This window comes from Scyliorhinus torazame, chromosome 19, assembly GCF_047496885.1.
Source record: "Scyliorhinus torazame isolate Kashiwa2021f chromosome 19, sScyTor2.1, whole genome shotgun sequence".
NCBI classification, from domain to species: domain Eukaryota; kingdom Metazoa; phylum Chordata; class Chondrichthyes; order Carcharhiniformes; family Scyliorhinidae; genus Scyliorhinus; species Scyliorhinus torazame.
In genome coordinates, this window is record NC_092725.1 from 99,856,153 (window position 1) to 99,880,711 (window position 24,559).

Below are 24,559 nucleotides of genomic sequence, written 5' to 3' on the forward strand. Positions count from 1 at the left end.
TGGGCAGGATGGCCCAGGGTTAACGATTCATTGACTTTGATGGTGGAGGGAGTGGAGAGATGAGGAAAGCTCTGCCACCGACCTGCCAGGGAGCAGATAACATAGAACATACAGTGGAGAAGGAGGCCATTCGGCCCATCGAGTCTGCCCCGACCCACTTAAGCCCTCACTTCCACCCTATGTCGGTAACCGAATAACCCTTCCTAACCTTTTTGGACAATAAGGGCAATTTAGCATGGCCAATCCACCTAACCTGCACGTCTTTGGACTGTGGGAGGAAACCAGAGCAGCCAGAGGAAACCCACCAGACACGGGGAGAACGTACAGACTCCGCACAGTGTCCCAGCGGGGAATCGAACCTGGGACCCTGGCGCTGTGAAGCCACAGTGCTAGCCACTTGGGCTACCGTGCTGCCCAACTTCTGGTATTTATAATTGAGGTTGTATCTCAAGAGTATTTTGGACAGACAGGAAATTTTATTTCAATCAAAACTGAACGATAATGTGGAAAATTGGTCAAAAGTATTTTCAATGTAGGACTGACTGTCTGGGACCTGGGGCATCATTCTCCGCCGGCGGGAGTCTCTGTTTTGCCGGCGCCCGGGGGTTTCCCGACGGCGTGGGGCTGCCCCACAATGGGAAACCCCATTGACTGGCCGGTGTTACGGAGACTCCCGCCGGCCGGTCGGGGCAGAAATGTGGCGGGGCGGGTAGGAGAATTTCGCCCCAGAAGAGCAGCACCTTTATAAAGCTCTGTGAATTTCAGTGTCAACAGCTTTTTGTGATCCTATGAAATATGGCATTCTTGCGTTAGTCCTGATGAGTACAAGTTGAAAAGCTTCGGCAACATGTCTCTCTTTGCAGAAATATTTAAATAATTGTACCTTTCCATTGTCTATGTCCCTTAAAAATGGCAGACTGCAAGTCACTTTTTCAAATATTTTTGTTTCACTTTACTAATAAGATTGTAACACCCGATAAATCCAGTTTGCATTCAGTCTGAATTAGCTGGGAATATAGGAAGTAAAATAAGCATTGACTGATCATCGGCCTGAAAGGTTGACTCAGATGTTGCCAGACCTGCTAAATATTTCCAGTATTTTCTGTTTTTATTTCAGATTTCCAGTGTCTGCAGTATTTTGCTTTTGTTCTGGGGTTTAATTCTATAATAAAAACAAAATACTGCAAATGTTAGAGATCGGAAATATGCAAGAAATACTCAGCAGGTCCGGTAACATCTGTGGAGAGATAAACAGGGTTAATGTTTTGAGTCCAATATGACCTCTTTGGAAGGCAGGAAGGAATGTCCTTGCTGTTGAAAATGTGGGGAGGAGCAGGTGTGTTAATCCCAATCATTGCATGTCAAGAAAGAGCGAGTCTGAAGCTAGCCTGTACCTAAAACAGGTTTATCTCCAAGACAGCAAAGCAAACTCACAGACTCTCCCAGTTCCTCCGAGAAACCCAGAGTGAACTAGTTAATAGACTCTTGCAATGACTCCCTAATCCTTCCCCAATTTGGGAGAGCTGTACTGTCGAAGCTTTTAATGTTGCACACATCAGGACAGTTTGAAAAAATGTCAACAGTAAAGGGAGCAACGATTTATACTGTGTGAGGAGCGAGTGGAGATTCGATAGCAAGTGGACTCTGATTGGTAGAGTGGAGAGTGCAGCAGGGAACAGGTAACTGCCAAGCTCTTGTTCAAATTTGAACCAGGCAGGCAGCTCTGATTTGTCAGGGCATTGACATGGGGAATGGTTGTCCCCCAATCTTTTGTTTGCATAATCCCAATGTCTAAATAGATATACTTTATTATAAAAATGATGGCAGTGCTGAGGCACAACCTGACTGATGAAGACTGTTCTTAATGGAGGATTTTGGGACGGGGTGTGGGCTTTTGAGAACATTTGCTATCAAAATTAAATACTCATCAGCTTATTTTTAAAGACATGGGGCGGGATTCTCCGACCCCCCACCGGGTCGGAGAATCGCCGAGGGTCGGCGTTAATCCCGCCCCCACCCTCCGAATTCTCCGGCCCCCCAAAAATCGCCCCACCGTGAATCGCGCCGCCCGCCTCGGAGAATGGCGGGGACTGGCGCGACTCAATGGGCCCTGGGGCCGCCTGAATTCTCCGGGCCGCGATGGGCCGAAGTCCCGCCCATTTAACGAGGGTCCCGCACATAAATCAAGGTTGGTCCCTACCGGCGGGACCCAGTTCCATGGGCGGTCTCCGGGGTCCTCGGGGGGGGGGCGATCTGGCCCCAGGGGGGTGACCCCACGGTGGCCTGGCCCGCGGTCGGGGCCCACCGATCCGCGGGCGGGCCTGTGCCGTGGGGGCACTCTATTCCTCCGCGTCAGCCTTGTACCGATCTGCGATGGCCGACGTGGAGATGAACCCCCCCTGCGCATCCCCGGGGATGACGCCAGCAGACACTGGCGCTCCCACGCATGCGGCAACTCGTGCCGGCCGGCAGAGGCCCTTTGGCACTGGTTGGCGTGGCGTCAAGCCCCTTCCCGCCGGCCAGCATGGTGCAAATCACTCCGGCGCCGTCCCAGCCCCCAAAGGTGCGGAGGATTCCGCACCTTTGGGGCGGCTCGACACCGGAGTGGTTCCCACCAGGATTTGCGCTGTTTATTCCCGCCCCGACAGTTTGCGCAGAATCCCGCCCCTTATTCTATGATTATTTATCATTAGCAATTTCTTAAAATGAGGAAGCTGTCGTCAACGTGACAAAGAGACTCCGGGGCGGATTCTCTGTCCCGCCAGGCCTGTTTTCTGATGCGGCGCGCCCCCTCCGGCAGCGGGATCCTCCATCCTGGCAAAAAGCCAATGGGGTTTCCCATTGTGGCCGCTCCCACGCCATGGGGAAATCTACGGGCGTGAGTCCGCTGCCGGCGAAGCAGAGGATCCCGCCAAAGGAGAATCCCGCCGCAGGAGTTCCGAAAAATCTTGTTGACAACCTGGACATCTTCCAATATACTATACTTAAGGTTCCATCAGAATCATTGATCTCATGTCACATGGGTTAATAATGAAATCAAAAGAAGATGAGAGATAGTATAAGATTCTGAAATGGATTAAAAATTGGCGCATGGAATGAGTTAGCACGAGGGAAGTTGCTGACATAATGGCAACGTCACTGGACTCGCTAATGTTTGGGGGAAAATGGGTGCAAATCCTACCACAGCAGCTGGATGAATTTCACAGAATCTTATACTAATACAGTGCATAAGAGACCCTTCCGGCCATCCAGTCTGCACCAATGCATGAAAGACAATATAAATTCAATTAATACAAATTCTGGGATATAAAGCTAGTCGCAGTCACAGTGACCGTAAGACTTTCATCAAATGCTGTAAAAACCCATCTGGTTCACTAATGTCCTTTAAAGAAGGAAATCTGCCACCCTTACCTGGTCTGGCCTACGTCTGAGTCCAATGCCACTGCAATGCGGTTGACTCTGAACTGCCCTCTGAAATGGCTGTTCCGGTCAAGGGCAATTAAGGGATGGGCAACAAATGCTGGCCTTGCCAGCACTACCCACATCCCATAAAAGTATAAATAAATAATGGGTATCATTAGCAGGAATCAGAGGGAACTGCTTTACAAAGAACATCAATCATTCATGAAGCAGATAGATTTTTGTTGGCTGAGGCTGCTGAGGGATATTGATCAAAGGCAAAACTGTAAATGGAGTTGACATACAAACCTGTATATTCAAGCTTGTTCTGCCCTTCAGTTCAAAGGATTCCTCCTGTTTTCACCTTATTATGTATCATAACAAACACAATGCCTGCAATTAACTTTCCAAACCCTCTGCCAATTTATTGTTGCAGCTGGACAGAGCCTGGGGAAAGCTGAATTGGGGTTAAACTGTACTAGGTCACAGCACACTTATACAAGCTTTGATTTCCACAAAGGGGCAACCAAGGTAGAATACTTTCACCTGCTAATGAAAGGGCATATTGCAAGTGTACATAAACCAACAAAGCACATCACGCAACAGAACTTCCATCATTTTCATCATGAGAAGGTTTTTTTCTCTTTATTCATTCTTGAAACGTGGGCATTGCTGATAGGGGCAGCATTGTTGCCCAACCCAAACTGCTCTTAAACTGAGTGGCTTACTGGGCCATTTCAGGGGGGAGTGAAGAGGAAGAACCTGGAGTCACACGTAGGCCAGACCAGGTAAGCAGGGCAGATTTCCTTCCCTGAAGGTTGTAAGTGAACCAGATGTGTTTCTACAATAATTGATGACGCCATTACTGAGACTAAATTTCAATTCCGATTTTATTAATTGAATTTAAATTCCCACCATCTTCTGTAATGGGATTTGAACCTGTGCCCCAAGAGCATTAGCCTGGGCCTCTGGATTACAAGCCCAGTAACATTAACAATACTCCACTATAATGATGCAGAGAAGGGTAAGACTGATGACCTCAGAGTGTTGATCAGCACATGGAATTATGGCATTATTACAATCACAGAAACTTGGTTGAAAAAAAGGGCAGGACTGGCAGCTGAACATCCCAGTGTATAGAGGTTTCAGGCGTGATAAAGGGGGTGTTAAAAGGAGGAGGAGGAACTGCGTTATTGATTAAGGAGACCATCACGGCAGTACTCAGGGATGATATCTCAGTAGGTTCCTCAAATGAAGGCATGTGGATGGAACCTAGTAACAAAAAGGGGCGATCACATTGCTGGGAGTGTATTATAGGCGCCCAAACAGTTGGGGAAAGATAGAAGGGAAGATGTGTAGACAAATCTCTGAGAATTGTAAGAAAACCAGGTAATAATAGTAGGGGATTTCAACTTCCCCAATATTAACTGGGATAGTCAAAGTGTGATAGGCTCAGAGGGGGCGCAATTCTTAAAATGCATCCAGGAGTGCTTTTTTTTGCCAATACGTAGAAAGTCCTACAAAGGAGGGGGAAATGCTGGATCTAGTTTTCGGAAATGAAGCTGGGCAAGTGGATGAAGTTTCACTGGGGGAGCATTCTGGAAACAGTGATCATAACTCAATAGAATTTAAGGTAGTTACAGAAAGTGTCAAAGATAGACCAGAAACTAAGGTTCTTAATTGGGGGAGGGCCAATTTTAATAAAATAAGACAGGATCTGTCCAAAATTAACCAGGAGCAGCTAATTGTAGGAAAATCTACATCAGAGCAGTGGGATTCATTCAAAAAGGAAATAGAGAGAGTACAGGGCCAACATGTTCCCATGATAGTGAAGGGTGTGAGCAATAAGTCCAAAGAACCCTGGATATTAAAGGCTATCCAGGGTTGGATAAGGAAAAAAAGGGAGGCTTATGGCAGATACGGAGAGCTTAAAACGGAAAATATAGAAAATACAGGGGGCTACTTAAGAAAGAAATTAGGAGAGCGAAGAGGGGGCATAAAAAATCATTTGACAAAGAGTCATCCAGTCTAGAAACATCAGCTCCGTTCTCTCTCCACAGAGCTGCCAGACCTGCTGTGATTGTCCAGTTTTTCTGTTTTTGTTATGAAAAAGCATTGGTGAGTAAACTAATTGAAAATCCAGAAATGTTTTATAAGTATATTAAGGGCAGGTGGAAGACTTCCGGTTGCGGCGTGTAAGTGGAAGTCACATGTTTAGTGGCTCCTGCTAGTCTTTTCTTGGTGCTTTGCACCCAGATTTTGGGAAAGTTCTTTTGTGAGAAGCTGTGGGAAGGTCTGAGGCATTTATAGAATGTTGAAAACCAGAAAAAAGAATCCAGGGAAAGGGAGTGAGCGATGGTCCGTCGCAAAGTGTGGCGAGCTGCCGGGGTCAAGGAGGCAGGAGAGAGCCTGTCAAGTCGGGCCACGCCCATCGCGGTGGAAAACATGGCTGAAATAATGGCCAGGGACTTTGAGCGGTTGATCTCAAAACATTTTGAAAGGCAGCGGGGGAGATGGTGACCTCGCTTAAGGAGTAGGTAGGTGAGACCCTTGCCCCTCTGAGAGTGGAGTTAGTGAAGACCTAGACGACGGCGCGGGAGCAAGGGAAGAAAATGAAGGTGGTGGAGGAGGCATCGTCGCGGCACAGTGACCAGTTCACCTCGATAGGGGAGGAGTCATAGGTGTTTACAGCATGGAAACAGGCCCTTCGGCCCAGCTGGTCCATGCCACCCAGTTTCTATCACTAAGCTAGTCCCACTTTCCCACATTTAGCCCATATCCCTCTATACCCACCCTGCCTATGTAACTGTCTAACTTTTTTAAATGACAAAATCGTACCCGCCTCTACCACTGCCTCTGACAGCCCGTTCCAGATGCTCACTGTTGTGTTATGTAATTTGGAATAACACAAGCTGCCACTTGATGCAATTTTGAGTAAAAGATGCTCAAGACTTTGAAGTGAGTTCAATGTGTTTTATTGAACTATTAGCACAGTTCTCAATGAGTTTGACTCTCTGCTAATCTAAATGTAGTAACTCAGTCTAACTGAACCAGCCTTGCTCTAAGCCACGTGCTGGGGTGTGATGCTGAGGATACACCCTCTCCCACTCTGTAGATGTTGGTCTGTGGGAAGAGGAGGGGTGTGAGTGCCTCATCCCTTTTATAGTGAGATACCACCCCTGAGTGTCCTGACTGCTCATTGGTTGTGTCCCATTCTATGTGTTCATTATCTGCATGTTTGCATATCATGACATCTCCCCTTTTTTTTTATGTTTTGTTGACGTATGTGAATGCATTTACATGTGAATGAGTCTGTCTAGCACAACTGACGGAGGACAACAGAGCAGAGCAAACAAAACAAATGTTCACAAGTCCAGTCTCTGAGGCTTGCGTCTGATCCTGGTCGACCACCGGAAAGATGGCGGAGGGGACGACGGCGCCTTGACAGTCCGGGTCGAAGAATGCCAGGACTGGTGCAGTGGTGAGCTTGACTTTCAGCTCCAGCCACTCTGCCTGGTGTGTCGCCTTCCACTCAAAGGCAGTTGACTTTTTCACCAGGTTGTGTCGGGCCGTGGTGTGTGTGGCCATATTTGGAATGAACTTGCCCAGAAAATTGACCATACTCAAGAAGCGCAGCACCGCCTTTTTGTCCTCAGGGACCTTCATTGCCTCGATGGCCTTGATTTTGCCTGAGTCCGGATGCACACCATGCTGTGAGGTCTGGTCACCTCGGAACCTGAGCGTCGATGTGCCAAAACAACATTTGGACCTGTTTAACATTAGGCTGTTGGCATGTATACGGCGGAATGCCTTCTGGAGACGGGACTCAAGTTCTTCAGAGGTCGTGGACCATATGATGATGTCGTCCACGTACACACGAACCCCTTCAATGCCCTCCATCATCTGCTCCATGATGCAATGGAATATCTCCAATGCCGAGATGATGCCAAATGGCATGCGAGTGTAGCAGTATCTGCCAAAAGGCGTGTTGAAGGTGCAGAGCCTTCTGTTGGACTCTTCCAGCTGGATTTGCCAAAATCCCTGATGCATCCAATTTGGTGAAGAAGTGCGCACGTGCCATCTCACTTCTGGATGGGGTAGTGTCCCACATAATATTCTTATTGAGATCCTTGGGATCAATGCAGATGCGCAGGTCCCCCAAAGCCCTCTTTACGCACACCATCGAGCTGACCCAGTCAGTCGTTTCCGTGACCTTGGATATGATGCCTTTTTGCTGAAGATCCTTGAGCTGTGCCTTCAGGCGCTCTCTCAGTGGAGCAAGGACTTGTCGTGGTGCGTGGACCACTGGCTTGGCATCAGGTCATAGCAGAATATTGTATCGATACTACAGCGCGCCCATCCCGTTGAACACATCTGGATACTGGGCGAGAATGTCGTCGATGCCGGCCTGAAGATCCACATGGGAGGATGTCGTGGTGTAAACCCTTTGAATGAGGTTCAGCTGCTTGCAGGCGTGCACACCTAGTAGGGATGCCCTGTCCGGCTTAACAATTTCAAAGCGTAGCCGTGCTTGTGTGTATCGGTTGGATACGTGCAGATGGCAGGATCCCAGTGCCGTGATGGCATCCCCGTTGTAATTCAGGAGCTTGCAGGCAGCTGGAAGGACCGTGGGGGGCTTCTTATTGCGTCTGAAGTCTGCCTGTGAGAGGAGGTTGGCAGAGGCACCTCTGTCCAGCTTGAACTGGATGGGGCAGTGGTTGACCTTCATCACTGCTTGCCATTCGTCCTCGGAATCCACAGCTAGGATTGATTGGACTTGCGATGTGTCTGATGTGGCATATTCACACGTTGTAATAATGCCCCCACGTTAGGAGTTGTCCAGGCATTCATCATCTGGATCCATTGCACTGCCGGGATCAGAATCCTGTAGGCGTTGTTGCACACTCCGGATGCGCCGTCGTCGGAATTGGGAGCGCTGGCTCCTGACTGGTGGTGCAGATCTGCACAGGGCTGTATAGTGGCTTGGCTTCCCGCAGTGAAAACGTTTGCCTCTTGCAGGGCAGCATTTCTTTAAATGGGCGGTGCCACAGTTCAAACACATCATGACGTCGGTGTCCTGACACTCCGTGCATCGTTGCACATACGCAGTGTGGTTCTCAGACGTCTGCACCTGTGCAGTGCGGGTTTCGGCTGCTTCGTTAACTAGTTCGCATCGCGCATGCGTCGGGCCCCGGGAAGAGTGCACAAAATGGCGCTGCATCCGGGATATGGCCTGCACACTCTCTGCCTCGTGGGAGGCTAGTTTATCATTTTCTGCCGTTTTGTACTGAGAATAGCAATTTTTAGCGTGCTCATGCACTGTGCATGTTTCAATCGCGACTGGCAGGGTCATATGCTTGATCTTCAGTAACTGCTCTCTAATAGGATCAGAGTGAACTCCAAAAACGATTTGGTCTCTGATCATGGAGTCAGTGATATCACCGAAGTTGCAGGATTGCGCTAGCAGTCTAAGGTTAGTTAAATATGAGTTGAAGGATTCGCCTTTACCTTGCAATCGCCGCTCGAATATGTAGTGCTCGAAGATTTTGTTGGTGTCCACCTCACAGTGGCTGTCAAACTTGTCCAGGATGGTCTGAAACTTTGTCTTGTCCTGGTCTTCGGCGAAGTGAAAGGAGTTGAATGTTTCCAAGGCGTGATCACCCGCTATGGTGAGGAGAAGAGCTATCTTCCGTGCATCAGACGCACCATTGAGGTCTGATGCTTCGACGTAAAGCTGAAATTTTTGCTTGAATGTCCGCCAGTTGGCACTGAGATTGTCGGAGGTCCTGAGCTGGTGAGGAGCCTGAATATTTTCCATTGTGCCGGGATACATTCGCTGGTCGTCACGGATCTTGTTGAGTTGAACTAACTAGATTGAACAGACTCCTGGTATCATGTTGCGTTATGTAATTTGGAATAACACAAGCTGCCACTTGATGCAGTTTTGAGTGAAAGTTGCTCCAAACTTTGAAGTGAGTTCAGTGTGTTTTATTGAACTATTAGCACAGTTCTCAATGAGTTTGACTCTCTGCTAATCTAAATGTAGTAACTCAGTCTAACTGAACCAGCCTTGCTCTAAGCCATGGGCTGGGGTGCGATGCTGAGGATGCACCCTGTCTCACTCTGTAGATGTTGGTCTGTGGAAAGAGGCGGGGTGTGAGTGCCTCATCCCTTTTATAGTGAGATACCACCCCTGAGTGTCCTGACTGCTCATTGGTCGTGTCCTATTCTAAGTGTTCATTAGCTGCATGTTTGCATATCATGACACTCACCACCTTCTGTGTGAAGGAATTTCCCCTCTGGTGTCTTTTGTATCTCTCCCCTCTCACCGTAAACTATGCCCTGTAGTTCTAGACTCCTCTACCTTTGGGAAACGATGTTGACTATCTATCTCATCTATGCTCCTCATTATTTTATAGACCTCTATTTGATCATCCCTAAACCTCCTACGCTCCAGGGAAAAAGGTCCCAGCCTATCCAGCCTCTCCTTATAACTCAGACCATCAAGTCCTGGTAGCATCCTCGTCAATCTCTTCTGCACTCTTTCTATTTAACAGTATCCTTCCTATAATAGGCTGGCCAGAACTGAACACAATATTCTATGTATGGTCTTGTACAACTTCAACAAGATGTCCCAACTCCTGTATTCAATATTCTGACCAATAAAACCGAGCATGCTGAATGCCTTCTTCACCACCCTGTCCACCTGTGACTCCACTTTCAAGGAGCCATGAACCTGTATTCCTAGATCTCTTTGTTCTGTAACTCTCCTACCATTAACTGAGTAGGTCCTGCCATGATCTACCAAAATGCATCATCTCACATTTATCCAAATTAAACTCCACCTGCCATTCATCGGCCCACTGGCCCAATTAGTCAAGATCCTGGTGCAATCTTATGTAACCTTCTTCACTATCCACTATGCCACCAACCACGGTGTCATCTGAAAATTTACTAACATTCTCATCCAAATCATTTATATATAAGAACTAACAGCAAACCCAGCACTGATCCCTGAGGCACACCGCTGATCTCAGGCCTCCAGTTTGAAAAACAACCCTCCACAACCACCCTTTGGCTTTGGTCACCAAGCCAATTTTGTATCCAATTGGCTACCTCGCCGTGGATTCCGTGAGATTTAACCTTTTGCAACAACCTACCATGCGGTACCTTGTCAAAGGCCTTGCTGAAGTCCATGTAGACAACGTCGACTGCACTGCCCTCATCTACCTTCTTGGTTACCCCTTCAAACAACTCAATCAAATTTGTGAGACATGACTTTCCCCTTACAAAGCCATGCTGACTTTCCCCATTTTAGCCCTTGCCTGACTAAATGCCTATAGATCCTGTCTCTCAGAATACCTTCCATAAACCAAGTTAAACTGGTGGCCTAAAGATTGGACGGGATAACCTCTGGCCAGTGGTTATCATTAAAGGCAATGCACAGCTAGCAACCACCCCGAAAGTGCTTCTTTAAAAATATATTCCAGTCACACAAATAAGAAACGGTCCACATAATTTGTTGGATGAAGCATTTGGAGCTCAGATGTATGAAGAATCATTGCATGAAAATACCAAACTGAGCTTCAAATATCTGATTGTGCTGCTGTGATGTTCCACTTACTCTTGAAAGAGATTCTTGGCTCCCAGGCTGTCCATCAAGGTATTGAAGTGGTGTTCATCGTCAACTGTTGCGATCTGTTGGGCATACTTATTCCGATACGGGCTCCCACTCTGGTCCTGACACTTATTTATCTTGTCGGCAATGTTCTTTTCCCCAAACAGGAACTGGCCTGAGTGTCAGAAAGGTCGAGGATTTCTGAATCAGTTATTATATCACAGAATCACAGAACAGTTACAGCACAGAAAGAGGCCATTTTTCCCATCGAGACTGTCTTGGCTTTCTGCATGAGCAATACAGCTCATCCTATTCCCCATCTCCCTGCATTTTCTTTTCCCTCCGGGAGTTTAAGAAACATTTATTTCCCAGTGCGCATCTAAGGAAAGATATACTGGCATTGAAGGCAGTCCAGAGAAGGTTCACGAGGTTGATCCCGGGTATGGAGGGATTTTCTTATGAGGAGAAGTTGAGTAGGTTGGGCCTGTACTTATTGAAGTTTAGAAGGATGAGAGGCGACCTTATTAAGACATATAGGGTTCTCAGGGAGTGTGATAGGGTGGTCCCTCTAAGGGAGCAGGCTCCACAGACCACATGACCGGCTCAGGGCAATCACGTGGGGACATGCAAACGCTAGACAAAGGGGAGTTTGCATGGGGCCCTGGAAGCAGGACCCCGGACATTGTGGACCAGGGAGCTGAAGTGTTAGGAGTGCTGTACAGTGTTCTGTGCCTGTGGCTTTCATCAATAAACTCCTTTGTTAACTACTGGAAACTTCCAGTATGTCTCGAGTCACCACTTTGGCGACAAGGTAAAAGTTTTCAATCGTAGCAGACAGTCGTTGTGAATCGAGGGGGGAAGGAGGGAACAGTTGAGAAAGTAGAGAAACTTCAGGAAGAGTCGGAATCATTTAAACAGTGAGTGAAAATGCCTGTCATTGGTAAACTAGACCCATTTGACTAAAGGATTGAGTCATGGAGTCAGTGCATCAAACAGCTCTGCTTCTTCTTTACCATGAATGAGATCACAGGTGAGGACAAGTGGAATGACCTGTCACCTCTCAGCTCTGACTGCTGACTCTTCTGGGCGGCCTGATGTGCCTCCACCCTCCCCGCCAAATTTTGAAATACAAGATCCAATCGGGTTCTCAACTGACGGCCAATGAGCAGCTCAGCTGGTGTGATCCAACAACAGAAATTTAGCCAGACTCTGGCAAAGTGGTTTATCGGATTGCTTTTTATGGCACTCTTGAAAGTTTGAATGGCCCTCTCAGCCAGACCGTTCAATGCTGGGTGGTAGGGGGCTGTCTTTGTGTGTCGTATGCGAAAATGTTGGAAATCATCAACGGTGAAGACGGTGCCATTTCCAAAACAACTGACTCAGGAAGCCCATGAGTGGCAAAGGTGCAAGGCTTCTACCGTGGCCGCTGAGGTAGTGGCCCCCATCTCTTGAACTGATAGCCACTTTTCACAGTAACTGCATTGCAGTGTTAATGTTAGCCTACTTGTGATAATAAAGATTATTATTATGACTTTGAGTAGATGGGCATCTACCAGCATCAAAAACATCTTGCCGAGGAATGGTCCCGCATAGTCAGCAATAACCCGGGTCCACAGGCGACCTGGCCATTCCCAGGGGTGAAGGGTAGGAAGGGGGCAAAGATTGCTTCAATTGGCAAGGTTGGCACTAGTTCTTCAATGGTTTTGTCTATGCCTGGCCACCCAACGTAACTGTGCATCAACATCTTTATTTTTTATCTGCCCTGGGTGGGCACTGTGTAACTCTTGAAAGAGGGGCCCCCTGGCCCGAGGCGGGGCAACCACCCATGATTCCCACAGAATCGCATGTCAACACATCTTGACAAGTAAAGTAGGGCCTTAGCTGTTCAGATTTCTCAAAACGGCAGCCAGACTTTATCATTCATTTGACCTTTGAAAGAATAGAGTCCAGTTGCGGATGTGTCCCGCGGACACTGGCAGAGTGTGAGAAAGTTTAGGGCTTGGAGTACAGGTGGTGGCGGAATGCTCTTGGGTAGGGGTAGGCGACTTAATGCATCCGCATTAGCGATTTGCATCCCGGACGATGACTTGTTTCACCAGCTTTGAGGGTTTTTTAAGAGAAATGCCAGTTCCCGAGAGAAAACGTATTCAGGTATTTTCCAGTGCGTGGTTTTCTACACAAGGAGCTTCCTTAATTTCCCCTGGTGCCGTCATTGTAGGACAGGGTCCTGTTCTTGGCCGAGTTGGGGGAGGGTAAGGCTTTTGATATGTATGGGCAGATGTTGCCGACGGTGTAGCCTCCGTTGGAAGAAGTAAAGAGGGAATGGGAGGGCGAGCTAGGTTTGTTTTTTTTGGCAGGGAGTGTGAGGAGCGAGGTTCTTTACAGAGTCAAGTTCACCTCCTATTGTGCAAGATTAAGCCTGATCCAGTTCGAGGTGGTGAACAGAGCACACCTGACCAGGGTGCGTATTAGTGGGTTCTTCACGGGAGTGAAGGACAGGTGTGAGCGGTGCTCCAGGGGGCTGGCAAATCACACACGTGTTTTGGTCCACAAGCGTGTTCGTTTCTGGGTCTCCTTTTTTGACACAATGTCGGGGAGTTTTGGCGTCCAACTTGAACGGTGGCCATTTTGGAGTTTCGGACTCGCTGGTGCTGCAGACAGAGACGAAGGCAGATGTTCTAGCCTTCGCTTCACTTATAGCTCATAGAAGAGTTTTACTTGGGTGGGGGTCCCCAGTGCTGCCTAGGGCCTCAGCATAGCTGGGGCACCTGATGGAATTTCTGTACCTTCAGAATATCAAGTATACCATGAGGGGGTCGGTGGAAGGGTTCTACTTGAGGTGGCAGCCTTTTATCACCTTTACAGAGAACTGGTCATGGTCAGGTGTTGGGGGGTAAATTTGTCTTTTAATTCAGGTTTTGCCTTCTTTATGGGGGATTGAGGGGGTGGACTGGGAATCGGCTGAAGATAGTTTGTAGTTTGTATTGTGTTGGGGTTTGCTGTATTGTTGTCATTTTGTTATAATCAAAATCCTTTTTGAATAAAAATATATATTTTTTAAATAGTATGTTCTAATATCATTCCTGATTACTTAAATTTCCTTTATATTTTCAGTAATTTGAAACTTTTTAACAGAGATTTTTACAAATCTGTTTCTCCTCCAGCTCAGATAGAGCTGCACTCCAGTAGTAATGTCCAATTCTGATTCATTGAGCTAAGCTCTAGGGATGTCTTCTGAATAGATAATGGCTATAAGAACAGGTTGTGTAAACATTATTCTTCCCTTGCTCATGAAGAAGGCAATTAAACTTAACTCTGTTTCCAAAACAGGAAAGAGGCCCCATGATACCTTATAGATGGTACAAATGAGGTAATGTCTAGTACTAAGCCGAGTGCCGCCCAATCTGTATATGAAAGGCTCTGGGTCAATATGGCTATCTGTTAGCCTGTATCCATTTTCTTAGTTCTAAAGTGTACTATCTGAATATTTCTGAATGCTAGCTATTTATTTGGGTATTTCTGTTGCATACATACTGCTGTCATTGTGCCTTGGTGGTGGAAGGAGTGATTGTTGAATGTTTGTGGATGGAGTGCCAATCATGAGGGCTGCTTTGTCCTGGATGATGTTGAGTTTCTTGAGCGTGGTTGGAGCTACACTCATCCAGGCTAGAGGGGAGTATTCCATCACACTCCTGACTTGTGCCTGGTAGGTGGTAGACAGGCTGTGGGGAGTCAGGGGAGTTACTCACTGCAAGATTCCTTGCCTCTGACCTGCTGGTGTAGCCATAGTATTTATATGGTGTTGCTAACTTTTGGTTGGCTCTTAAATCGTAATTTGCTCTGTTTGTTTAACCTTAGCTTTAGAGTCGCCAGGTATCTTTATGATACCGCCACGAGGTTCAAGTTCAAGTAATGATCAATAACTCAACACACCAATTAGTAGGATTCAAATCAAAGCACATTTATTATACACAGTAAATCACTACTCATGCATAAACTCTACTTTCTAGGCTATTCCTATCATGGTCATTGGGGCAGCACGGTAGCATTGTGGATAGCACAATTGCTTCACAGCTCCAGGGTCCCAGGTTCGATTCTGGCTTGGGTCACTGTCTGTGCGGAGTCTGAACATCCTCCCCGTGTGTGAGTGGGTTTCCTCCGGGTGCTCCGGTTTCCTCCCACAGTCCAAAGATGTGCAGGTTAGGTGGATTGGCCATGATAAATTGCCCTTAGTGTCCAAAATTGCCCTTAGTGTTGGGTGGGATTACAGGGTTATGGGGATAGGGTGGAGGTGTTGACCTTGGGTAGGGTGCAGACTTGATGGGCCGAATGGCCTCCTTCTGCACTGTAAATTCTATGATACAAAAGGCCTATGCTTAGCTTCGGACTGGCCCACCAGGTCAGGGGAACAAATGGTCTTTCGTTCAGGTCCTGAGTCTGCAGGATTCAGAAGCTGGTATGGACTGGTAGCTAGGAGCGCCTATCTCGTAGCGAGCATTGACTTGAGACTTACTTGGTTGGAGGCAGCGAGGCAGGTCACTGTCAAGGGTTGGTTCAAGTTGCTGAGTGACCCTGCTAAAGAAGAACAATTTGAACTTGGGGCTTTACTTTATAGTCCCCAGGGGCTTCCCGCCCTTCGGGGTGGATCCCGTACCTGGTTCCAAGTGATTGGACTGCGTTCCGATCACTTGGATCGAGTTCTCCAATGCTGGAGCGGTTCCCTGATCGCTAGGCGGTCCCTTAATGTTCGTTGGCCTTCCTTTGTCTTGGCTCCTGCTGCCGCCGAGGGGTCTGGCTTGGCTTTATTTACCTTAACTGTTGCCATTGTGCCTGGGAATCACACATTACTATGGAGATGGCTGCTAAATTACTATGCAGATGGCTGCTGGTTTCAGTGCTGTCTGGTTGTTTTGCAGGTTCCAATATACATGATTTCTGTACTTGCTAGTCTTTGCCTGTGTTGGCTGAATTTCCTTTCAGCCTTTGCGGTTCTCCATTTTAAGTCGGGAAGTGGCCAACTCAGGTGGCTACAATGGCTAGTCCAGTTCAGTTCATGGTCAATGGTAACCTCCAGGATATTGATAGTGGATGGATTCAGTGATGGTAATGTCACTGAATGCCAAGGTTTGTGTGGTATTTTTAAAATGTAGGCTTGCAGACCACCAAAGTACAAACAAGAGCTTTATTGGAAAGGTGTTTACAGACTGTTAGCATTGACTGCCCGTTTGCCCGTCCAAACACCTGATGATATCATCAATTCATCGCATGATTGGACCCTTAAAGTGACCTTGTTCCAACTATGAACAAACTAGAATACTTTCCTCCCTATTTACAAGAGGGGTCCCTGCAATGAAACACAGTTTAACATTAACAATAAAAATATACAATATGAATAATTAATAAACGCAACAGTCAATAAGTTGGAGGATGCCGATTTCTGTTTGGTTGTCGATGAACCTCGGGCTTCTGCTTTTTATTATTGATTGCAACCTCTGCCGATTTTGCTTTAGTTTGGACGTCTCCGTATTTGTCTCAACCAGAGTGGGCGTCGTGTTCGGAGGTTGACTGGGAGTTGGTGTCCTCAATTGGGGTGCTGTCTTTCACGGTTGTTTCTGGTATTGTCAGGTTCTCAGAGATGTCAAGGACTTCACTTGGCACAGTTTGTTGCGGACTCTTTGTTGACTCTGTCTCAGGAAAACTAGTTCTAGTTGCTAAACGCTGATCAGCTTGTCTTCCCCACACTCCGTCATCCCACGTTTTGAATGGTCTGGCGTAATCATCTCAAACTCTTTGCCATCGCCCTTCTGGCCATTCCCATGGAAGTAATGGTGTTAGTGGCGACAGGTTTTGAAAGTTTGCCGCCTTCTCCTCGATTTTGCTATCGAGCCCTGGCCACCAATAACAGCTTCTGGCTACCACCTTCATCCTTACTATCCCACAATGACCTTCATAAAGTTGGTTCAGGACACGTTTCATTAACAATGGTGGAATGATGACCGTCATTCCCCAGAGGAGACAATCAGCCTAGTTCAGGTCTTTGGGTAAAATATGTCTTCAACTCCAGGTTTGCTCCTGTGGTCTTGCCATGAAGCCCATAACTTCTGACAGGAGTGGATTATTTCAGGAATATATTTTAACATGTCCTATAGTTACAGGATTGCTATCAACTTCTTTGAAATATAAACTATTGCCACTCGAACTATTCATTGATGACTTGTTAGGTAAAGGTAATCTAGAGAATCCATCAGTGTTCCCATGGAGATTTGATTGATGATATTTTATCGTGTATGTATGTGCTGACAACAGCAATGTCCACCTATGCATTTGGCTCGCTGCTGGAGATGAAATACTGGTGTGCGGCCCCAATATCATTGTCAGTGGTCAATGATCTATTCGTAAAGTAAATTTTCTTCCACATGGATATTGATAAAAGCATTTGATTCCAGAAATGATGCACAGGTCTCCCTTCTTTGTCCGTGTATAGTTCATTTCTGCTTTGTTCAAGGATCTTGATGCAAACACTATTGGCTTCTCTTCACCATTCGGCATGTGAGAAACCACAGCTCCCATCCCATATGGTGATGTGTCACAAGCCAATTGCAAGGGTAACTTTGGACCAAAGCATGTCAGTACTTCTGACTTTAGTTGTGCCTCTTTAGCTTGTACAAAGGCCTTCTCACACTGATCCATCGATTTCCATTTCCTTTTTTGGCACAATAAATTGAGAATAGTTGCTAGATAAGAGACAAACATTCTATAATGTTCAGTAAGTCCAAAAACAGTCTAAGTTGATTTTATGTTTTGAGGTGTGGGTGCCTCAGTTATGGCATTTACTTTTAAAGGTGATATTTGCAGTCCTTTCACATCTATGGCATGCCTCAGGTAGTCAACAGAAGATCTGAAGAACTCAACTTATCCTATCACACTCGTAGTCCGTAATCTTCTAGCCCCTGGAGTGTAGCATCTAAATGTTGTAGATGCTCTTCTTCATTCGTTTCCCGAACTAAAATATCATCTAAGTAGTCCTGGACCCCTTCTAGGCCGCTTAGAATTTGGAACAACTAGGTGCGGACGTGGTGCCAAATGGAAGTCTTTTATATCTGAATAGCCCTTTGTGTCATTATTGTCAAATATTATTGTGATTCCGGATCCCCATTTATCTGGAGATAAGCTTGACTACAGTCAACTTTGCTGAAATGTTGTCATCGAGCCAACCCAGCAAATAAATCAGCGATTAAAGAGAGCAGAGGGTACTGCTCTCCACACAGTACCAGATGGACAGTGACTTTAAAATCATCACATAGTCGTACCAAACCACCTTTCTTCATCATGGGTACTTCATCACGGGTACAATGGGCAGGACCCAATCATTTACGGGTTTGAGGATCTCCTTCTTGACTATCCTCTCTAATTCTGCCTTAGCCTTAGGCCTGATGGTATGAGCACTGGTCTATCCTTTAAGCATCTTTCTTGACTTTCGTCCATATTCTTTAGCTTGACCCAAACACTAGTCTGTCTCTAATGGTGTCGTTCAAGACACCTCTAAATTCACAGTATTCAACTAATTTCTTCAAAGTAGCTACGAACTGTGTGATTGATTCACCTTGTTGTTGGTTATATGTTTGGAACCTGAACCTCTCAGTGATGACCAAAGGTTTAGGTGTGAAATGACCCTGCAATATCTCCACAATCTCACCATAGGTTTTCGATTCTGGTTTTTCTGGCTGCACCAGACTTCACAGTAGGTTGAAGGTTTTCCCCCCGTTGTAAACAGGAAAGGTAGGACTGCAATATCTGCCACAATTTTATTCGCTGAGACAAAATAGTCAAATCTTTCAGTATATGAGCTCAAACACTCGGTGTGCTCATCATGTGGTCCCACTGCACCACAAATTCACGCTATTTTAGTATGGAAAGTGTTTCTGTGAGCATGATATGCCACAAGACTTTTAGCACTACCTCACTTCTTTTTTTTAAACCAGGTAACCCTGAGCTGAACCTGTCTCCTTCCAAGTTTTGGAACACCCCCAGCTCTAAATTATTGTTGCGGCGTACTTGATACTCTTAGTGCTCCCTGTACTGTTCCAGATATTTCTGGGCAGAGCACATAGCAAGCTTCTTTGCGATGTAATTCCCTCCGAAATCTAATGTTTAGATTTTGGTTCCTTCGATGGCTGCCACCACTATTTGGCACCTCTTTGTCTCCAGCTTTGGTGTAGCAACGTTTTGAGCTTCTTAATCCTTTTGGATGTCTGTGCATGGATCAACAATTTTTCTATTTTTTTTTTACTTTTCCAGAGCCTGCCAGCGTTTTTCCAACCTCATCGCCAGTTTTATTTGTGGTATTTTCAAAGGATAGGCTTGGAGACCATGAAGGTTCTAATAAACTAGAGGTTTATTTACTCAACAGGTTGTTCAGACAGCCTGCACGTTTGCCAATGCAAACAGCCGATGACATCATCAATAAATCACATGATCAGAGTCTGAAAGTGACCTTGCTCCAACTAGGAACAACCATGCAGACACAAGTTGGATTCTCTTGTTGGAAATGACCATTGCTTGGCTCTCGTGGCGCGCAAATGTTACTTCCCACCTGTCAGCCCAAGCCTGGATATTGTCCAGGACTTGCTACATTTAGGCATGGACTGATTCAGTATCTGAGGAGTCGTGATTGGTGCTGAACAGTGTGCAATCATCAGTGAACACCCCCACTTCTGACCTTATTATGGAAGGGAAGTCATTGATGAAGTAGCTGAAGATGGTTGGGCCGAGGACACTACCCTGAGGAACTCCTACAGTGATGTCCTGGAGCTGAGATGACTGACCTCCAGTAGCCACAACAAGATCTCTTTGTGCAATGTATGACTGCAACTAGCGGAGTTCCCACTGATTCCCATCGAGTCCACTTTTATTCGGGCTCTTCATCGCCACACTTGGACATATGCTGCCTTGATGTCAAGGTCAGGAGCTGAGTGATGTTAACAGAATCCAAACTGTGCATCAGTGAGCAGGTTATTGCTAAGAAGATCCTTTCCATCACTTCACTGATGATCAAGAGCAGACTGATGGTCTGGAATTTTCCTGTTTTTTGTAGGCAAGACATATCAATTTTCCACATTGCCGAGTAGGTGCCAGTGTTGCTGTACAGGAACACCTTGGCTAGAGGCATGCTGAGCTCTGATGCACAGGTTTTCAGTACTATTGCTGGAATAATGTCAAGGCCCATAGCCTTTGTTTTCAGCTGTTTCTTGATATTACATGGAGTGAATTAAAATTGTTGAAGATTGGCATCTGAGATGTTGGGGACCTCAGGAGGATTGTCCACTCAGCACTTCTGAAGTGCCAGCTGAAGATGGTTGCAAATGATTTAGCCTTGTCCTTTGCACTGATGTGCTGAGCTCCCATGTCATTTAAGGTGGCATTATTTGTAGAGCCTTCTCATCCAGTTAATTGTTTAATTGGCCACAACCATTCACTATCATGTTATAATTCTAATTATGTAATATCTTGGCCTTATTTGTTGTACAAGACACAAGGCACCAATCTCTCAAAAGGGTAAACATGTTTTAGGTTCATTTATTAAGACTTAGCACATGAGAACTGTGCAACATGAAGACAGTAAGAAGTCTTACAACAGCAGGTTAAAGTCCAAGAGGTTTGTTTCGATGTCACTAGCTTTCGGAGCGCTGCTCCTTCCTCAGGGTGCAGCGCTCCGAAAGCTAGTGATTCGAAACAAACCTGTTGGACTTTGACCTGGTGTTGTAAGACGTCTTACTGTGCTCACCCCAGTCCAACGCCGGCATCCTCACATCATGTTCAACATGAAGACATCAGCACGTATGGGCTCTACCTAAAGCAAAATTTAAACTAAGATATTTTTTGCCCATCCCTAATTGCCCTTGAACTGAGTGGCTGTCTATGGGCTTAAATGTCCATTTAAGAGACAAATGTCCATTTAAGAGACGACAGATTTCCTTCCCTCGAGGACATTAGTTTTTAACAATCGACAATGGTTTCATGGTCACCATTACTGAGACTAGCTTTTCAACTTATTCATGGATTTGAAGTTCCACCAGCTGCCGTGGTGGGATTTGAACCTGTGTCCCCAGAGCATTAGCCTGGGCCTCTGGATTACTTGTCCATTATCTCCCCACAAGTGCAGTGGAAGCAGGGTTTGGTGGATAGGTGGTGGGAAGGCTGCCCGCAGGATAATACAACCCCCCATTACCTTCAAACCTGACAGTGTGGCGTGGGGGAGGGAGGGGGGGGGGGGGTTGTTTGTAATCCAGCCATTGTGTGTCAAAGGAAAGTTTTATTTTACACATGTCCTGCAAATGGAAACAATTAACAGAAACTCAGCATGGTGATTCTTTTGATCGGGCTAATGTGGTCGGGGGGGTCAGCTTCCAGTGCGATGTTTTATACATTAACATAAAGATCATAGAAGTGGGAAATTTCTCAAATTCCAGCAAATTGCTTTGAGAAAACCAACTTGTGGGACCTCTCCAGGTTGTCACATCTAAAAATGGTCACAGGAATAACTGTGTAACAAATTGAAAGTTGAAGTTATTGCTGTGAACTCACCGAATCCTGTGGTAAATTCCTCCAAGGTAAGGGAACCATTTCCATCTGTATCCAGCGAATCAAACACATCCTGCAGCTCGCCTGAACTGAGGGACAGCTCCGACTGAAGGTGCTGCAAAAAAACAATCTCCTCTCAGAATCATAGTCCAACCAACTTCCTCGATCTGGTTACCATAGCAAAACGCAGATTTACACCAGGTATGAAGGTATGCACTGTTGGTGCATCACTGCTGGAGACAGATCAGGACAAAGTGTGATAGGTCAAACGGCAAGAGTCCATCAGGACTGTGGGCAGGATGGGCAGTTACTCAAATAAGAAAAGTGCACTGGATGCACGAAACACAAGTTCAGCTGAAAGGGGACGAAGCAGTCATTACAGAAAGCTGGGTACAAGCTAGGCATGATTCAAAACTAACCACTCCCAGCTATACGATCATTAGAAAGTACAGGGAAACTGGGAGAGAAGGGGCAGCTGTATTGATAGAAGACAAAATGGATTGAAAGGACTTCAGTACATGGTGAACACAGGAATTCCAGATTCCTATAACCCTTCGTGTGATTTCACTCCGACACTACTAGGAATTTACAATCTCTTTATTCTGGATTTTCCCAGAGGAAATAGTCCCTCTCAATCCAGTTTATCAAATCCTTTCACATTTTTTAAACTTCTAGGTCAGGGGCGAAATTCTCCCGAAACGGCGCGATGTCCGCCGACTGGCGCCCAAAACGGCGCCAATCAGACGGGCATCGCGCCGCCCCAAAGGTGCGGAATGCTCCGCAACTTTGGGGGCCGAGCCCCAACCTTAAGGGGCTAGGCCCGCGCTGGAGGAATTTCCGCCCCGCCAGCTGCCGGAAAAGGCCTTTGGTGCCCCGCCAGCTGGCGCGGAAATCACATCTCGGGGCGGCGCATGCGCGGGAGCATCAGCGGCCGCTGACAGTTTCCCACGCATGCGCAGTGGAGGGAGTCTCTTCCGCCTCCGCCATGGTGGAGACCATGGCAGAGGCGGAAGGGAAAGAGTGCCCCCACGGCACAGGCCCACCCGCGGATCGGTGGGCCCCGATCGCGAGCCAGGCCACCGTGGGGGCACCCCCCGGGGCCAGATCGCCCCGCGCCCCGCGCCCCCCCCCAGGACCCCGGAGCCCGCCCGCGCCGCCTTGTCCCGCCGTTCAAAAGGTGGTTTAATCCACGCCGGCGGGACAGGCAATTTATCGGCGCGACTTCGGCCCATCCGGGCCGGAGAATCCAGCGGGGGGGCCCGCCAACCGGCGCGGCCCGATTCCCGCCCCCGCCGAATACCCCCCGGCGGGGGGCCGGAGAATGACGCCCCAGGTCTCCGAATAATCTTTTAAATTCAAGGAAATTCAAGCCAACTTTAGATAACCTGTCCCCCTAATGTTTTCTTTATTTACAGGAAGTGGGTGTCACTGACTATTATTTCCCATCTCTAATTGTCACTTAGAAGGTGGTGGTGAGTTGCCTTTTTGAACCACTGCAGTCACTGAGGTGTAGGTACACCCACAGTGTTGTTAGGGATGGAATTCCAGGACTTTGAAGGCACAGCGATATATTTCTAAGTCAGGATGGTGAGTTACTTGGAGGGGATCCTCCAGGTGATGGGGTTCCCAGGTATCTGCTGCTCTTGTTCTTCTAGATGGTAGTGGTAGTGGGTTTGAAAGGTGCTGCCTGAGGAACCTTGGTGAGTTCCTGCAGTGCATCTTGTAGATGGTACACATTGCTGCCACTGTGCATCGGTAGTGGAGGGAGTGAATGTTTGTGGAAGGGATGCCAATCCAGACAAGTGAAGAGCATTCCATCAGATTCCTGACCTGTGCCTTGTGGGCAGCACGGTAGCACAAGTGGATAGCACTGTGGCTTCACAGTGCCAGGGTCCCGGGTTCGATTCCCCGCTGGGTCACTGTCTGTGGGGAGTCTGCATGTTCTCCCCGTGTCTGTGTGGGTTTCCTCCGGGTGCTCCGGTTTCCTCCCACAGTCCAAAGACGTGCAGGTTAGGTGGATTGGCCATGCTAAATTGTCCAAAAAGGTTAGGAGAGGTTATTGGGTTAAGGGGATGGGGTGGAAGTGAGGGCTTAAGTGGGTCGGTGCAGACTCGATGGGCTGAATGGCCTCCTTCTGTACTGTATGTTCTATGTTGTGGTGGACAGGATTTGGGGAGTCAGGAGGTGAGTTACTCACTGCAAGATTCCTAGCCTCTGACCTGCTCTTGTAGCCACAGTATTCATGTGGCTAGTCCAGTTCAGTTTCTGGTCAATGGTAACCCCCAGGATGGTGAATTCAGGGATGGTACTGCCATTGAATGTCAAGGGGCGATTGTTTGAATCTGTCAGGTCTATGACTCGAAATGTTAACTCTGTTTCTCTCCTGATGGACGCTGGCAGACTTGCTGAGTTTTTCCAGCGTCCTCTGTTCTTGCCTCTGTTTGTTCATTCAGGTCAAGTATTGTGAAAAGAGATAATTACAGTGTGAGGGAAGGATAAAACAATAAAGAGTTTTGAATACAGAGATTCAGATTTTTAATTTGAAGCTTTCAAGAACCGGATGCAAATCTAGGACAGAGACAGGTCATGTGATTGGGCCTTGCTATAGGTGAGGACAGGGGCAGCCATCATTTGAATTAGCTCAGTGTTACAGAGGGTGAAAGATAGAGGTTGGATAAACTTGGTTTGTTCTCAGTGGAACAACAGAGGTTGAGGAATGACCTGATAGAAGTCTACAAAATTATGAGGGGCATGAACCTAGTGGATAGTCAGAAGGTTTTTCCCAGGATGGAAGAGTCAATTACTAGGGGACATAGGTTCAAGGTGAAAAGGGCCAAGTTTAGAGGAGATGTGCGAAGGAAGTTTGTTACATAGAGGGTGGTGGGTGCCTAGAACTCGCTGCCTAAATAAATGGACGAGGTGGTGGAAGCAGGTACGATAGTAATGTTTAAGGGGAGTTGT

General features: G+C 47.0%; 1 protein-coding gene across 3 annotated transcripts in view; it reads right to left on the reverse strand.

The window, feature by feature from the left end:
• LOC140396357 (EF-hand calcium-binding domain-containing protein 4B-like) overlaps window positions 1–24,559 on the reverse strand; it is a 213,400-nt gene that overhangs the window by 139,009 nt on the left and 49,832 nt on the right. For all 3 annotated transcript variants that reach the window (XM_072484912.1, XM_072484910.1, XM_072484911.1), the window contains exons 3-4: window positions 21,602–21,713; window positions 11,024–11,192 (exon numbers count right to left, since the gene is read on the reverse strand). In XM_072484912.1, the coding sequence (XP_072341013.1) occupies window positions 11,024–11,192; window positions 21,602–21,713 (281 nt within the window). The remainder of the gene's footprint in view (window positions 1–11,023; window positions 11,193–21,601; window positions 21,714–24,559) is intronic.